Source organism: Poecilia mexicana, unplaced genomic scaffold (genome assembly GCF_051168715.1).
Source record: "Poecilia mexicana isolate PSO_F unplaced genomic scaffold, ASM5116871v1 scaffold_19, whole genome shotgun sequence".
Classification (NCBI taxonomy): Eukaryota; Metazoa; Chordata; class Actinopteri; order Cyprinodontiformes; family Poeciliidae; genus Poecilia; species Poecilia mexicana.
In genome coordinates, this window is record NW_028263388.1 from 14,963,458 (window position 1) to 14,979,723 (window position 16,266).

Below are 16,266 nucleotides of genomic sequence, written 5' to 3' on the forward strand. Positions count from 1 at the left end.
ACCCATAAATTCGCCCTGGTCACTATGATCTGTGTTGCTTGCGTCACTTTTTCCTTCCGCTCAACTTTCCATTAACATGTTTACAGTACTAAGTGAATAACCAGAATTTTTTAACATGTACCTTTTGTGACTTACGCTGTCAATGTCTGTCTGCTTGACAACTGTTAAGTCAGTGGTCTTTCTCATGATTATGTAGGCTTTAACATAACATTTCTGCATTACAAATCCTGAATGTTGGGTTCTTGTCAGTCATAGTTATCAGAAGAAACACCTGAAATACATCGTTTTTTTGAGTAATGTAGTTGTATAACATTTGAGTTTCACTTCTCAAACTGATTCAGTTTGAGAAGTGAATTAATCAGTGAATCAGTGTGGAATCATTCCACAGTTAATCAACTGTGGAATGATTTTTTTTTTAAAAAGATTTACAGGTTTTAGAAGCTTTTCTGTTAGTCCTCCGTACCAGCAGGTGGCAGTGTGCCACTACAATACCCTTATAGTGGTTGTGACATCAAATCCGTCACCGTATCAACATGGACGCAACTCTAGAAACAAGTGAAGAAAATGGGTTTTATGACCGAAATGCAGCCGCCAAACTACATGAGCGAATCGAGAAACGTCAGCAGGTGTTGGCAGAAGACGTTGAACGAAGAAAAGAGGCGAAACAGAGCCAGTCGGTGGCTGAGGAGAAGAGTGAATATTTTGTGAGCTCTTTCAATGCGGAGCGAGCGGGTATCCAGGAGCTTCTTTCCGGCTGTTCTGGAGCTGACCGACCCACTGTGACCCAGAAACTGGAAGAGGCCACGGCCAAGATGACGCAGCTACAGAAATTTCTGAACGACAGCATGATATTTCTGAGCCAGTACCAAATAAGAGTAGCTCAGGGTGCTCTGCAAAAGCTCCAGGCATCTCTGAATGAGACCAGAGAGGAGGCCCTGCCCAAGAAAAAGTTCGCATTTAGATCGAGAACCAAAGCTGCGGAGAACGTCTCTGATTCTCCTCCTCCTCCTTCATCTGAGACTGTGAGTTCAGGTGTCACCAAGGTGGATGAAGCTACAATCTCAGCGCAGACTGGCTTCTCCAACATCAGCAACGAGTCTCTGACAAAGACGTCAGAGGAGATCCAAAGCAGTGATGTGCTGCTGACTCACCTGACCAACTGCAAGGTTCGTCTGTATGGTTCTCCCAGCACCCTGCACCTGAAACACATCACAGCCTGTGAGGTTCTCTGTGGACCTGTAGCTACCTCTGTGTTCGTGGATCACTGCAGCAACAGTGTCCTAGGCTTGGCCTGCCAGCAGCTGAGGACCCACAACACCACCGACACCCAGGTGTACCTGCACGTAACCAGCCGGGCCATCATCGAGGACTGCCAGGGGGTGAGCTTTGCCCCGTTCTGCTGGTCTTACCCCACCCTGGACCAGGATTTTGCTGTGTCTGGCCTGGATCAGGACAGAAACAACTGGAGCCAGGTGGACGACTTCAACTGGCTGGCTGCTGGGACGCCGTCCCCAAACTGGACTGTTATTCCAGAAGCAGACAGAAAAACCACCTGGGATCCTTAAAATTGAATGCCTTAAGATGTTCTCCAAGTTCACATGTTCAATTAAATAAAGTGGAGAAAAAGCCCACCTGATAATTGTCATTGATCCACTCAGTCTTGGGTGATGCACTTAAATGTAATTTATGTATACATTGATTATTTAAAATAAAGTTTCTTGCATTTTATTTGTACTTCTTATTACACTAAAACCCATGTGATCCTTTACCTACTTATTTAAGAAAAGAGTCAAATTTTAGTCTGTTTCTTTACAGTCGACATTGGTCACTGCTATTAGTGGATGTAGATTTATATTTAAAAGTTTACATGTTTAAAAACAGAAAATCTTCCATTATTTTGTTCTTATGGTTTAAAGTTGTTTTAATGTCATACCAAATAAGTTACTGGAGTAACTTTCAGATTAGAATAATGCACTCACTTTGAGTTTAGAAATTTTTATAAGATGTAAGTTTCACTTTTTGAACTGAATTTCTAAAATAAATTAATGTGATAATCTAACTTATTAAATGCACTGATAATACTGGTTTGAACAGTGCTTCCTCAAAATCAAAGGTGGGGAGCCAGTATCCTCTGAAAAAAATAAATTCAATAAACAATAAATGGTGAAGCATATTTTTAAATGTTAAAACAGATTAAAACATCACTTAAAAGTTGATAAAAGCACTCGTGGGGCAGTTGCGTCTCTCTAGTTAAAGCAAAAATGCTTGTAAATGCAACAAATAGTGTGGGTCATGAGTCTCTCCCACTTGTAATTTCAGGTCAGAAACACAAAAGTTTGGGTACCAATGCGTTAAAATTTTATCCTGTTCATTTCAGAACTTCCTCTTTGCCAGCTAATATCTGTGATATAAGTACAGTCACAGTAGCTGACAATGGAGAGAAAAAAGTCAAACTAGGTGTGCAAATCTTTTCTCTCTGTGTAATATTTTGTGAGACAATTGGTCTATTCTGTCTAAATTTTGTGCTGATAAGCGTTGAGGCTTAAAAAGTGTTAGCGTGCAGTGTTTGTGTGGAGTGTCCAGGAACACTAACCTAATTACCTGAGCACCCAGTGATCTGATAATCCTATCAACAACACTGATCCGTTAAAAGTCGGAACCACGTTGTTTTTAAAAGCACTTTTGAAATTATTTTTAATATACCAGTATGTTAATATGTGAATTTCTACTATTTTGTTACTAATAGTACTCAGGTGCAAAACAGGTTTGTATATTTGTAAACTCTAAAATATATAAAAATGAAACCATTACTTGAGCTTTTAACATGGTCCAAAATATCAAACATATCTGCCTTATGATCACACAGGTATTTTTTTGCAACTTTGCATTAAAATGTCATTACTTACAAACTAATGCAAAGATAGGACTTTTAATTGACTTTCAAGGCAACTTTTAAAGCAACTTTGCATTAAAAGTGTCATTATTTACCGAATGACACTTCATGACAACATTCATAAACATTCATAAAGACTCCTTCATGTTCATGACAGATGTTATGTCATGTTTATGACAGTGTCATGTCAGTCCCTTTTTCCACTCAAAGCTTGTGTTGTAGTACAATAAATGTAACATAATTTAATTGTAAAATGAGAACATTCATCATGACTTCCCTAAACCCAAATATAGTAGTTGTGCAACTTTTGTGTCAGTGTTGCACAGAGTGTCAGGAAATGGGTGAGGTCAGGATGTGTTGCATGTGACACTTCATGCACCAGACTCGAATAGGTTAACTTAAAATATGTCTAGCTTATTTTTGCAATTGTAAATAGGTGAGGTAAGGTGCACCTGAAGACTGACATTGTTTCACATTCTCTTTTGCAAAATACTTCAATCCCATTAGATAGAGGGTGTCTGTGAACATCAAGACTCTTTGATCTAAATCTCTCCATTGTGGCTCTGATGATGTGTTTAGGGTCCTTGTCGTGCTGGAAGGTAAATCTTTTAGATTAGTCTCGCGTCTTTGCAGCCACCAACATGTTTCGTTCCGGGATTGTCTTTCATTCAGCTCCAGCCAGCTGAATAAGGCTTAGGAATAGCAATCCCAGGGCATGATGCTGCCAACACCGTGGCTTACATGTTGAGTTCAAGATGATGTGAAGTCTTACATTTAATACTTTAAATTCTCCTAGAGCGTTGTTGTTAAATTCTCCTAGGCTTTGAAATGCCAACTTCGAAGATGAGATGATTGGTGGGATGACTAATATATAGCCCTGATGCCCAAACTCCCTAACTGAAAAATGCGTCTTGGAACAGGCTTTGACACTGAAACATCCAAGACTGCAGGACTGCATGACTGTTATTTTTTTTTGTTTTCAGTGTGCTCTATGATATTGCCTGAAAATAGGTTGACTGATCAAGAAAAGACTTAGTTGCCACAAAATTGATTTGCGGTGACTCTTACTCTGAAGCCATTGATGTGTGTAAGTGAGCCTATTTGTTTTAACGAAAATATGGACCCCGTACCCATTCATAAACACACTCAAGTTGCATCTCTTCTGTTGTGTTCGTGGTCTTTGTGAGTCTCCCGGCTCCTGTTGTGCTCCATCAAGGTTGACATAACCACGTGAACACTCAAACCAATTATGGTCCCTGGCAGCAGCTTATGATCAGGTTCCTCTTGTGTGTGGGGGAGATTTCTGCTCTGTTAATTGGATCAGGTTGCTTACAGAGGCTTAGCATGACGTACAGCAACTTTGAGTTTAATCATTAGCTTCCTCAGCAATCCTCCGCGTCTCTGGGAGAACGCCGCATCAGGATTAGCCTCACCTGTTTGTTTAGAAAAGAAAAACACCCGATTTTGGTGAGGTTGGGCTTTGTGAGATTATTTTTGTCTGGCACAATGGGAAAGGAGATGGTTTTGAAAAAATAAGACTGAGAGGTCTGACTGAATTACCTTACCTTTGTTTCTTTGCTGTGGGATGGATTCTACATTGAGCTGATTCTCATGTCTGTCAACTATCTTGAGGAAATCCTGATAACCAAGCATCAAGGAAGCAAGAACCCCAGGTCGGCTTATTAAGGAACATTTCTAAAACTTAAGTAGAGTGTGGGAAACCTTGAATCTCCTGCAACCGTTCACCATTTGACTCTCTTCTCAGTAGCAAGGACACAAAGGAGTTTGCACAATGGCTTTGTTGGTAGTCAAGTTTGATTTGAAGAAGCGAGTGAAGCTTGCTCAGACGGTCTGGTTTATGTACTGGTTTGCTGTACTGGCTGGCATTCTCGTGCTCAGCTTGGGCCTATTCTTCAAGATTGAGCTGCGAAAACGCTCAGAACTTATGGACAACAATGAGAGCCACTTCCTGCCCAACGTGCTCATAGCTATGGGTCTTATAGCTTGTGGTATCAATGCCTTTGGAGGCAAAGTCTGCTATGACTCCTTGGACCCTACAAAGTTTGCAAAATGGAAGCCAATGTTAAAGACCTTTTTGGTGTTCTGCATGGGGTTCAATGCCCTCCTTATTGCCACCGCCCTGCTATGCTTTGTAATGAGGATCCCTTTCCAGTTCACCCTGGCTGAGGGTCTGAAGAATGGCATGAAATTCTACAAGGACACGGACACGCCGGGACGCTGCTACATGAAGAGGACCCTGGACCTGATGCAGATGGAGTTTCGTTGCTGTGGGAATGATAACTACAGGGACTGGTTTGAGATTCAGTGGGTCAGCAATCGGTACCTGGACTTCAGCGCAAAGGAAGTCAAAGAGTGAGTGTAAAGAGTTAAATTCCTGAATTAGCTCCTCATTAGCCTTAATGTACAAGCTCAAATCCTGCAGAGTCGATAGTGTTTGGGATTGTTTATGTTGAGTTGGGTTTGAGGGGATTTACAGATGGGATAGGTCAGATCACAGGTATTTATCAGCTCCCAATACTAATAATACACATCTGGGCCGTGGTGGCAGCTGGGAAGGACCAGGCTTTAGTAAGATTATGTAGGGTTGTTTAAGTGAAAGTTTTCAAAAGTATAAATTTTAAGATGACACTTGCAAGATTTTAATAGGTGTTGTTACAATCCAGCGATATATGACTGGTTTGTCTCAATCACCCTTTATTAACAAATGAAAAAGGGAGAGTTTTGAAACCTGGGGCATAATTAGTGTTTAATCTACAGGATTACATGTCCTTCAAGAATCAGTGTCCTCTTCAATCTCCAAAGACCTGACAGCAGCTGCCCAAGAATAGCACTGCTCAACGTCAGACTTTAACATTGACAGGAAGGAGAGCAAGAGGCGCATTTGTTTTATTGTTTAATGTCACCTAATTTTCTGCAGACTTTTTGAACGGTCACAATTATCATGATCCCATTAGAGACCTTTATTCCTTTTCAAATCCTGTCACTATAAATAGCATTTTTGTAATAACCAGAGATAGGCAGAGTAGCCAAAAGAATGTATTCAAGTAAGAGTAGAGCTACTTCAACATGAGTACAAAGTAGTCACCCAATAAATTACTCAAGCAATAGTGAAAAAGTATTTTGTAGAAAGTCTACTCAAGAGTTGGATAAATGATCTTAACATCTGATTTAATACTTAAATATGATGTAATCAGACAGGAAAATGTAAACTTAGGTATAAATTCTCATATTTTAAAAACATGAGAAGGAGTTTACACTTCTACTCACTCCTTTGAATATTTATTGTTTGCATTGCTGTCATTTAATTGTAACTTGGCATGCTCAAATAATACAAAAAAAAGGTAAAAAAGAACAAAATTAAACAATAACAAATCTATAACATAATTGCAAAAATAAATTCTGGCAGATGAAACACTTTTTATTCATTTATTTTTTACCTAAAACTCAGTTTAATATAACTTGCTAACTTACTAAAGTGCGATGTGGGGCATGATTGTTTGCGTGCAATCAGAATGTGGAAGTTTCTGGAAATAACTGATGCTTTGTGATCCAATTTCACTTGGCTTTCCATTGACCTACTACTATCAGTCACAGATGAGATCAGCTTCTGAGAATGATCTCTGGCCCAGATTTACTCATTTGGCTGACTGCTTTGCAATTTATTGCAGCTATTTATCCATCTGCATGCTACCTGAGACTCTAGGAGTATTTTCCACAAGTTTGATCTCTAGTTCTTCAAACCATGCACATGGTAAAGACAGTAATAAATATTATGAATCAACATTAAAATGACTATCAAATTCAAAGATATTTCATTTTGATTACCTTGTTAAAATATATTTTTTTCATAATGAGAACTCCGTTTTTAGCTTTTTTGTTGTTGTTGTTGTTGTTGTTGTTAGACTATAGCATGTAGCCTTTCAAAGCTTAACACTTTCATTGACCTCAAAACATTGTATTCTCTAGGAGATAAATAAAGGAGATAAACCTTTGTTTATACCCTGGATAAACAAAGGTTCCCCTCTTTGCAATTCCATACTTTTGTAGTTTTGATCTCTCACACCCAAAAAGGTCAGGTACGACATGTTGTAAGAGCCAAATGATTGAACTGAGGTTACAAACCAAAATAAATACAAATAACTCTGGATAAGTTATTTACTTTACCAATTTGCACATCCATTTTGCTATTTCAACTCTTCCTTCTTCCATTTAGCAAACTAATAATTTTATAGTAATGTTCTGAAACCATTGTTTATCAGTTTAGTTTTTGTGGATGCATGGTATTTTGCCATTTGACATGTTATACCTTTGGACTTTTAGCTATTTAATAATTGACTTTTTTGGAGCCGTTTGCCAAGTTTGTTCTGACCGTACATCACTATGTGCCAACTAGAGACAAGTTTTGTATCCACTTTTACAACAGATGACCTAAAGTAATGTCTGCAATGTAATCGTGGTTTGCCACATGAATATGTGGTTTTATGACTCCAATAAATGATTCCTACCAGCGAAAGGTCCCTTCTGAGTAATTTTTGAATTGATTAGTGATAATCAACAAGATTTTACAGCATATTACAAAGGTTTTCAGATATTATATCTAAGATTTAAGTATCTTTATGATTGGTAGTGACATGGAAATACTCATCCACAATCAAAAACAAAGTACATGGGTATGACAGGCACCAAATGAAAGGAGAAATGGACAAAAACATAATACATCTGTGAGAATTGGTGAAAGGATGAATTCACCCAAAGCTGATTGTGTGACCCAAGTAAGTAATTTCTGAAATGGTCTTTTTTCCCTTTTACTACTTTGTATCTTTGGACTTTTGGATTGTTTTGTATCTGACACACTGGTGTCACATCTGATATGCGATACACGCTGGTGCCACCTACTGCATAACATATTGTACAGACAATATTTTATGCAAGTTGTTACATGTGTAACCTGAAAATTTACAAAATTAGGGTGTGATTGGCAAATTGGACCAGAGGCTTGTACTAAATAGGTGTTTTCTTTAAATCAAGGAAGTTTATTATACTTTTGTAAATGTTTCTGTTTGTATCCTTTTCCCCCCACACAGACCTGAAAGAAAGAATGGAAAGTTCTTGAGCTTTTTCCTCATTTCACTTCCACCTTTGTTTTGCCCTCTCAGTCGGATCGGGAGCAACGTGGATGGACAGTATTTGATGGATGGAGTCCCGTTCAGCTGCTGCAACCCCAGCTCCCCCAGACCCTGCATCCAGTACCAGATGACCAACAACTCCGCTCACTACAGCTATGACCACTACACCGAGGAGCTGAACGTGTGGAGACGTGGCTGTCGGGAAGCCTTGCTGTCATATTACGGAGGCATAATGAATACCATTGGAGCCCTAGTGCTGCTGGTCACTATGCTGGAGGTTAGCACTGCCAAAATACGAACATTTTAAATTATTTGATAATTTTGTCACATTGGTGTTTTTTTTTTTTTTTTAATACTGATTTTTCTGGAATTTACTAGGAGAGACTACTTGGTTTGTTTGTTTCACAGAGTTATTTATATTTTTAAAACAAATAACAAATCACAAATTACAAATTTAAAAAGATGAATTGCACACAACACACAGACTGAATTCTTTAAAATGGGGGAAAGGAAGAACATTGACTAGTTATCGTTAATATATTAGTAGATATAAATAAGCATATATTGATAGAAGGCTGTTCTACAATAAGTTACATAACCTGTTACAATTATAATCATGTAAACTTTATGTTGTAAGTTTATGAATAGAATAGCATATACTTTATTGAAATTGCTTAATTTTATTATTATTAAGATTATCCAGTTAAATATGAGGTATTCATAGTCAGCATAGACTGTATATCCTGGAGGATGAGTGAAATAAAAGTAAGATTTAGTTGTTTCCTTTTCTCCTTTCAGGCCATGAATATTGCAAACATATTTTCACGCTATCTAATTATGGAGCTTGACTTACATAGTTCCTTATTCTCATTTATATGATTGTTTTATGCTATATACATATGTGTATTTATGATATGTACATATGTGTATGTACACATATGTATTCGAAGGGTTTCATTCAATCACTCTTTCACTGACTGCTAAAGTCACTGTCAAAAAGCACACCCCTGTTTTTCACATGATCCCTTAAAAGAGATCCAAAGTTGTGCTTCTACAAGTACCACTAAGACTAAATAAGGCTTGTCCTCAATAAAATTTATAGTAATATATTTTAGTAAATTGTTTCACTTAAAGCATTTGTAGATCTAAGCGTCATCTGAAAAGCTATGACAGGAGATGTGTGCAGAGTCTGAGTAAAGACATGTGCTCTGATTGGTCAGCTTTGCAGGCCTAAACAGAGGCTACCGTCACAAAGCAATGAGGCTTCATTTCAAATTTCTAGACTCAATTTCACTGAGAAAGTACAAGGAAACTGCCTACTGTCATCCAAGATAAATTATATAGCAACAAAAACCTAAAGATGACATAAGCTTACTAGAATTTTATTCAACACAATGAATTCAATTTTCCCAACATATGTATTTATTAAAAGTAAAGAATGTACGTATTTCTTATGAATTGGTAAGTACTTTGCTGGGTTAGTCCTATTGAGGGGTTCAGTGCAATTCTAGAAATGAGGCATTATCCAGAAAGAATGCTTCAAGTAGTTCTGAGTTTTTCCTTTTCTTTAGTTTGTGGCAAGATTGTCATAACAAAGAAGTTATGTTTATTATATTCAAACACACTGCATCTGAACCATCTGAATAGATATTTAGCTTTGCTTTTTTGTGTGTTTTTCTTCAACTCTGTGGCAAGAGACTCGTTTGAAGAATCTGAAACACAGGAGCTGCTGTAGGCTTAAGGTGCTGCTATTATGGTTTCTAATGCTTTTCACTGTTGTCTCGCATGATCGTGCCCATCTCAACAGCCTGGTACAAGTCATGGAGTTGAATCTGCTGAATACTGCACTGTCCAAATGCATAAGCATCCTGGTTGGTTTATTTCTACAAGCATCCATGCGATCAATCAATGCAAGTAATCTTTTCCAGCTTTAACAGAATTTATAAATGGGGATTAATGAAAGTGAAAGTCTTAGATTTGGTCTGTTTTGAGTTCAGGACCAGTTGCTCCAAAAGTGTTTGCTGCGTGGATTAAAAAGCTTCGTCATTTGTTTCCTTCTTCCTGTTCTTCTCCTTCTTCCAAAACACCTTTATCCAATTTACCTTGATATCGTTTCTGCTGGCCTCGGCAGTAATACCAACCTGCAAACGTTGTAATCTGTAGCAGTCATATAGGATCTAACCTCACTTGAGATCTCTCCTCTGGGTTTGCTGCCACCGTCTGTTGTTGCAAAGACCAAAGTTGTTTGGGGCTTTCAGAATGAACTTGTAGAGATAAATCCTTGAAGTCTAAGAATACCAAGTATGTTATGAATCATCATCGAGCAGAGACTGTAAATAGAGCCATTTAGATAACATCTCTCTGCTTTAAACCCCGCAGGAGATCACCTGTCTTAAAAATACAGATTTAGGCAACACGCAGAGCTTATCAGTGGCACGGTTGGAGGATTTCCAGAATCAAGTTATGCAACCGTCGCTTGTGCTGACACAGATAGTGGGTTCAGAGAAGAAGTAATGGGTCAATCTGCGGGAGATTGAGTTCCAAAACCTGAAACGTCATCTTCAAAACTAATGTCTCCAATAACTTTTGATATTACAGATGATGTCAACAACTGTTTCTAAAAGCTCCTCCAAAACTAAATGTATTTGATTCATACTCCCTTTGTTGCTTGCTTTGCCTCAGTTCAGTTTCATGATAACACATCTGACTTGGCAGTGACTGGCGCCAGCTGGGAGAAATGTCTAGTCTTTCTTGGTTGTCAATGAGAAACCGGATCAAGTAGTGGATTGCACATGTGTTAACTCATTATATTCATATTCGCCATCCTTGCTACAAACAAACTCACATTTAAACTCAACCGGTACTCTTGCAGGTTGCTGTGACCGTCGGCCTGCAGTACGTTGACACCTCCCTGTCCACGCTGGCCAACCCGGAGGACATGGAGAGCGAGAGTGAGGGCTTCCTCCTGGAGAAGACAGTAAAGGAGACATTCACTGACATCATGGCTAAAATGAAAGCCATGGGCAAGGGGGCAAAGGTGGAGGAAGGGGGCGAGGAGGGCGTCGCTACTGTCAGCTGAGCAAAACTCCAGCCACCCGCAGAAACTGTGAAAACTTCCACCTGAAGTGGAGACGAGAAGAGAACATTTTCTACCAGACTTTATTTTCCAGCTCCACCAACTCACCCAATCTGATAAAAAAAATAAAATAAAATAAAAATATGTGATTTAAGCTTTTGAAATAAATTTATTTTTGAAATTTCTGCAGCATAATTTCACATTGATAATGTTATTTTTTTTTAAAAATATATACAATACAATACAGTTAGAGAACTGACTGTTTCTAACAAATAATGGCAGAGTCATTGGCTCCCCTGCTGTTAATGAATTACTTTAACTTTCCAAGTTGAGCCATGTATGCAACATTTTATAATTGTCCTGAACTTTATCTTGAACTTTTAAAGAATAGATGGCTTCACAGTGCAGTAAAGCAGTATGTTTCGTCGTTCATCGGTCTTCATCAACAGTCCTGTGTTGATGAAGACCGATCATACGGAGAAGCACCCTTGTGCTTCTCCGTATGATGTAGCTCTGGAAACTGAGAAAGCCATCAAAGAAGACTGATTTTGCATGTGGTGAATCATTTGTGTGTTGATTTGGGCATATGCTATAGCTCAATGTCCTGCTGAAAGACCCAGTGGCAACCCATTTCCAGTTTCTGGCTGAATCCAGCATTTTGTTTCATAAGGCATTTGAAAGAGTTCATGATGCAGTGAACTTCAACAAGGTTCCAGGGGCTTTTGGAAGACATAGCAGCCCACGGCCTCACAGATCCTATACTGAACTTTGCACAGGCTTTTAGGAGATGTCCCTTATATTTATTATGATTTTTGTTTCAAAATAGACCCACTTGGAGCATCTGTTGAAAGAAAGTCTCATCTGACCAAGGCACCCACTTTCACTTAAAGTTACAGATTAGCATGCTCTGCTTTTTTTCTTTTTCTTTTTTTTTTTTTTTTTACACAATGTTATGACTTTTTCTTGGGATGCCTCTTAAACAACAAGTTGGCATGTTGAGAGCTCTGCATCTCTTCAAGAGTGGGCTTTAAAGATTTTAATGTAGGCTGTAATTTTGGGTACATTTAGGTAGGTATCTATTTTCGTGTAGCCATTTCCTGACTTAAGGGGATCTGCACACATCTGCTTTGCTTTACTGGCATGTTCTCTTGTCTTTCCCATTTGAAGAGTGCCTAAGAGAAGTGGGTCACCGTGTCACATCACAATCCCAGGCAAGCAGAAGGTTGTGTATCATTAGTTATACATTTTTTAAAAAACTCGGTTCAACTTTAAAAAGCAAGTATTCATAAAAATGATTTGATTTAATTTATTTTTAAAGAGGCTGCTAGTTTTGTTTTTCTACTTCTGAAGACTGCATGTTTCTAAATTTCTTCTGTGATAGTTTATGCTACTGCAGTGACATATTAATAAATCTTAAGGCTTGTCACGTCTTCATCAGGATGGCCAACAAACGTGTCCGCATCTGTACGTGATAACGATCCTACAACTGAACTGGTTCATGGCCACAGTACATAAGAATATAAAAGATAGAAACCCTCCCAACTGGGTTTCTGTTCTATTGCAAAGCTCAGTATCCAGCTTTACTTGACAGTTTATATCTAAATACATTCATAGTTTGTCATAGTTTGGCTTTTTAGCTTTATCTCCATCTGAATGCACAGAATATATATATATATATATATATATATATATATATATATATATATATATATATATATATATATATATATATATATATATATATATATATATATCATACTTCAGTCCACATTTAAAGCCTGGATAGGCTCCTCACATGGAGCAAAAATCGGAATTAGGTGACTGATTTGCGAATGTTTGGCCAGCGAAGGATGAGAATCAGGAGGTGTGCCCTGAAGTGAAGCAGTTTAGAGTGAATTGGCAGCTAAAATTTGGCCTCCTGACCCCTGTCCTGTATCTATTTCTTGAAACATACAGTATGTATGCGTGTGTATGTATGTATATTGTAACAACTGGATCTTTGTAAATAGTGTAGAAAAGATTCTACTTTTTTAAAAATAAAAAAAGAGATATATACTGTAATTAAGTTAAATATTGAATTCTATGTTAAATTTTCCAAGTGATATTTTTGACTTCTGTGTGTTTATGTAGATAAACCAAGAACATGTAAATGAATAAAGGATTTTAGAGATACGATCTGACTGTGAAACAACAGCTTGGTGTTTTGTCCCGACCTTGAAAGTGCAGAGACCTGAAACCGTCAGGGAAGCCATACTGCGAGTGCCCCAGGGTTCCTGATTAAGGCAATAGGATAAGGGTAATTATGGTATTACTGCTTTCACATGGACATGGGATGACTTTTCACATGTCTTGTGTCAGAGCATGAGAGCGTTCTAAAGCGTAAACATAGCTGTACTGGTCAATTGGGTGTGTAAAATGCACAATGCAGCTGCCGACTCTCTTGATTTTTGAGCATAACGGCCCTTAAATCTGCTGCAGCGTAAGATTTGACTTCATAGCATGCAAATAACAAACCCCGTGATCCCTTCAGCCTAGATATTGATAAATAATAACTAGCATGGCCCTGTTTATCCATCCTCTTCAGACTCAATCCACTAATAACATGTGCATGTGAGCTGAGATCCACATTTTGTGTAAACTCCCACCACGAGGAATGAGAGGCCCTGATATCAAAGCTGGTGTGGCTTACCGAGAGCACACGGGGAGGGGCGTGAAGAGTCAGCAGGAATGGTGGGGAGGCCAACTCTGCGCGGTATTTTTGTTGGACTAAAGCACATAACCAGAGCTGAGCAGATAAGAAGTCTAATCGGCTTGAGATTAGCGTGAGCCCCTCGGCCAGGTGAACGGGCGAGGTCCTGTTCACAACAGGGAGGAGGACAAGGCAAGAGAAAGTGAAGATCAGGGCAAGATGAAAGGAAAATAAGGTGTAAAACCAGCGAAAAGGTGAATAAATACTCTTATTCTGTTTGGTAAAAGTGCTGTGTAAAATAATTTGATCTCTTGTAGAGTCCCTTTGTTTTCTCCTTTGTTAAACAAACTTAAGTGTCTATCATGAAAAGTCATTTTCAACCAATCTGGCCCTATCCAATTTCAAACTTGATAACTGCTTGTACCAAACTTTGGTGGCAGTATTTATTGTTACTGGCAAATAACTTTTTATGTCACTGAACATCAGTCCACCCTATGCAGAATTGATTTAATTCAGCCTCTTTGGAGGGTTTTAAGCATGAATGCCCTGTTTAAGGGCATTACTTTGACTAGACAACTCCCAAACCTTAATAATGTGTTGTTAATTTTTAGCCATGGATCACTGTCACTTGGATCACTGTCCTGCTATGTACTGGAGCTGTGCTTGAGCTTAAAAGGGCAAAAAGTGAAGTCCGGAAAATCTCCAGAACAGAATTAATCGTTCTGTTAATCCAGGTTCGAAAACAGCAAATCATGCCCAGACCATCACACTACCACCATCGTGCTTTGGTGTTGGCATGATCTTTTTGTGAAACACGGTTAGTTATATTCCAGATGTTACAGGTTGCATACCTTCCAAAACCTTACATTTGTGTATCAGACGTCCAGAAACTAATTTTCCAAAAGTCTTTGGGACCATCAAGATTTTGTGGATAATGGTTTCTACTGTGGTTCACTAGAGTCCTAAAGCTTTAGAAAATATTTTGTAATGCTTTCAAGACTAATTGATGTAATTTACAGTACTTTGCAAAAGTCATGAACTTCTTCTGTTTTAATCTGTGCTTCCTAAGATCCAACTTTCTTCACATTGTTAAAGTGGATCTACAGAGAGCTAACAACTGCGGATCCACTTTAACCCTCACCTTTACCAAAGTAAAAGTTCAAAGGAATCAATAAAAGTCCAAATTAAATTACATTTATAACTGCATTTGACATTCGCTCATGTATAAGTGCATGTAATTTTATATGCTTATTTACCATACACTATAAGAGGTCTAATTTGTGTTTTCCCTTTTTGAAGCTATGGCCACATCACTGCAAATCTAATTCATTGACCCTCCAAGACTCGAACATATCTCCTTTGTGAAACATTTGGGAGTGTTGATTGTTTGTTTAGATGGAAGATCCAGTCAGAGCTGATTCAGTCACATCAGAAGCCACAAGGGGGCGTGTTTTCATCATGATGTAACCTGACGGCTCCTTACACACTCATAAAATATTTATAGCTAACTCTTATCAGATATAATAGACTTTTATCACTTTTTGTTAGATGATAAAAAAAACTTCAAATAATAAGAATAATAAAAAAAAATATTTCACAGAAGACTAATCTGTTGATTAGCATTTAAATTCAGTTCTTTGAGGGGTAAAAAAGATTCACTCTGACAATTTTAATAATAATTATAATGACTCCAGACATAATTGATCAGTTATATCTCGATAAAATATCTACAAAATACATAATTATCTGGTTATTTATTCAATATTAATGTACATTTTTTATAAGATGCATTTTAAAATGTCAACAAAAACATTCTAAGTAAAAGGGAGTAAATCTCATCTCACCTAAAAGACAGGAAAGACAAAATGCAAATGAATGATGAAATACTTTAGAAATATTTCACAGAAAATTAGCGCTCTTTTCAGGGTAGTAACAAATTGACATCGGATTTATTTATTATGTTTTTTTTTGTTTTTTTTTACCTCCATTCTTTAAATTAACTGACAGAATTTTATTTTGACCCTCCGGTCTAGAAGTATTCATCCACTTTGAACTATGCATTTTATATCACAGACAAACACAAAGTGTTACATAACTGTGAAGTGAGGAAAAGCAAACATGCTTTTATTTTATTATTAATATCAACTTGAAAAATGTGATACGCATGTTTTAGCTCTCTTCCTTTTGTTACCTCTGAATAAAATCAAGACAGTTAAATTACATTTAGAAGTCTCTTATTTAGTGGATAGAGTCCACCGGTGTCTTGATTTGATTTAATCTCAGTATATATTCAGCTCTTGCGTGAAGGCCTCAGAGGTTTGTTAGAGAACATCAGTGAAGAAACCACATCATGAAGACTAAGGAAGGAAGCAGACAGATCAGGGATAATTGTTTTGAAGAAGTTTAATGCAGGGTTGTTGTAAAACACTATGCCAAGCAATGAACAACTCATTGAACAGTG

At 37.8% G+C, this 16,266-nt stretch overlaps 2 protein-coding genes across 2 annotated transcripts; both read left to right on the forward strand.

Moving 5' to 3' along the window:
* Window positions 1–471: 471 nt before the first annotated feature.
* Window positions 472–1,728, forward strand: tbcc (tubulin folding cofactor C). Its single transcript, XM_015005585.2, has one exon. It carries the CDS (start codon window positions 534–536, stop codon window positions 1,563–1,565), a length of 1,032 nt encoding a protein of 343 aa, XP_014861071.1. The 5' UTR covers window positions 472–533; the 3' UTR covers window positions 1,566–1,728.
* Window positions 1,729–4,310: 2,582 nt separating this feature from the next.
* On the forward strand, window positions 4,311–12,771 carry prph2a (peripherin 2a (retinal degeneration, slow)). Its single transcript, XM_015005584.2, has 3 exons — window positions 4,311–5,266; window positions 8,071–8,317; window positions 10,913–12,771. Exons 1-3 carry the CDS (start codon window positions 4,686–4,688, stop codon window positions 11,117–11,119), a joined length of 1,035 nt encoding a protein of 344 aa, XP_014861070.1. The 5' UTR covers window positions 4,311–4,685; the 3' UTR covers window positions 11,120–12,771.
* Window positions 12,772–16,266: the final 3,495 nt, after the last annotated feature.

Excerpts from the sequence above, each read along its gene's own strand:
- prph2a (XM_015005584.2), top strand. The coding sequence starts at position 4,686 with ATGGCTTTGTTGGTAGTCAAGTTTGATTTGAAGAAGCGAGTGAAGCTT. Across the intron at positions 5,267-8,070 it reads AGCGCAAAGGAAGTCAAAGA|TCGGATCGGGAGCAACGTGG; the intron begins GTGAGTGTAAAG and ends TTGCCCTCTCAG. Across the intron at positions 8,318-10,912 it reads TGCTGGTCACTATGCTGGAG|GTTGCTGTGACCGTCGGCCT; the intron begins GTTAGCACTGCC and ends GTACTCTTGCAG.
- tbcc (XM_015005585.2), top strand. The coding sequence starts at position 534 with ATGGACGCAACTCTAGAAACAAGTGAAGAAAATGGGTTTTATGACCGA.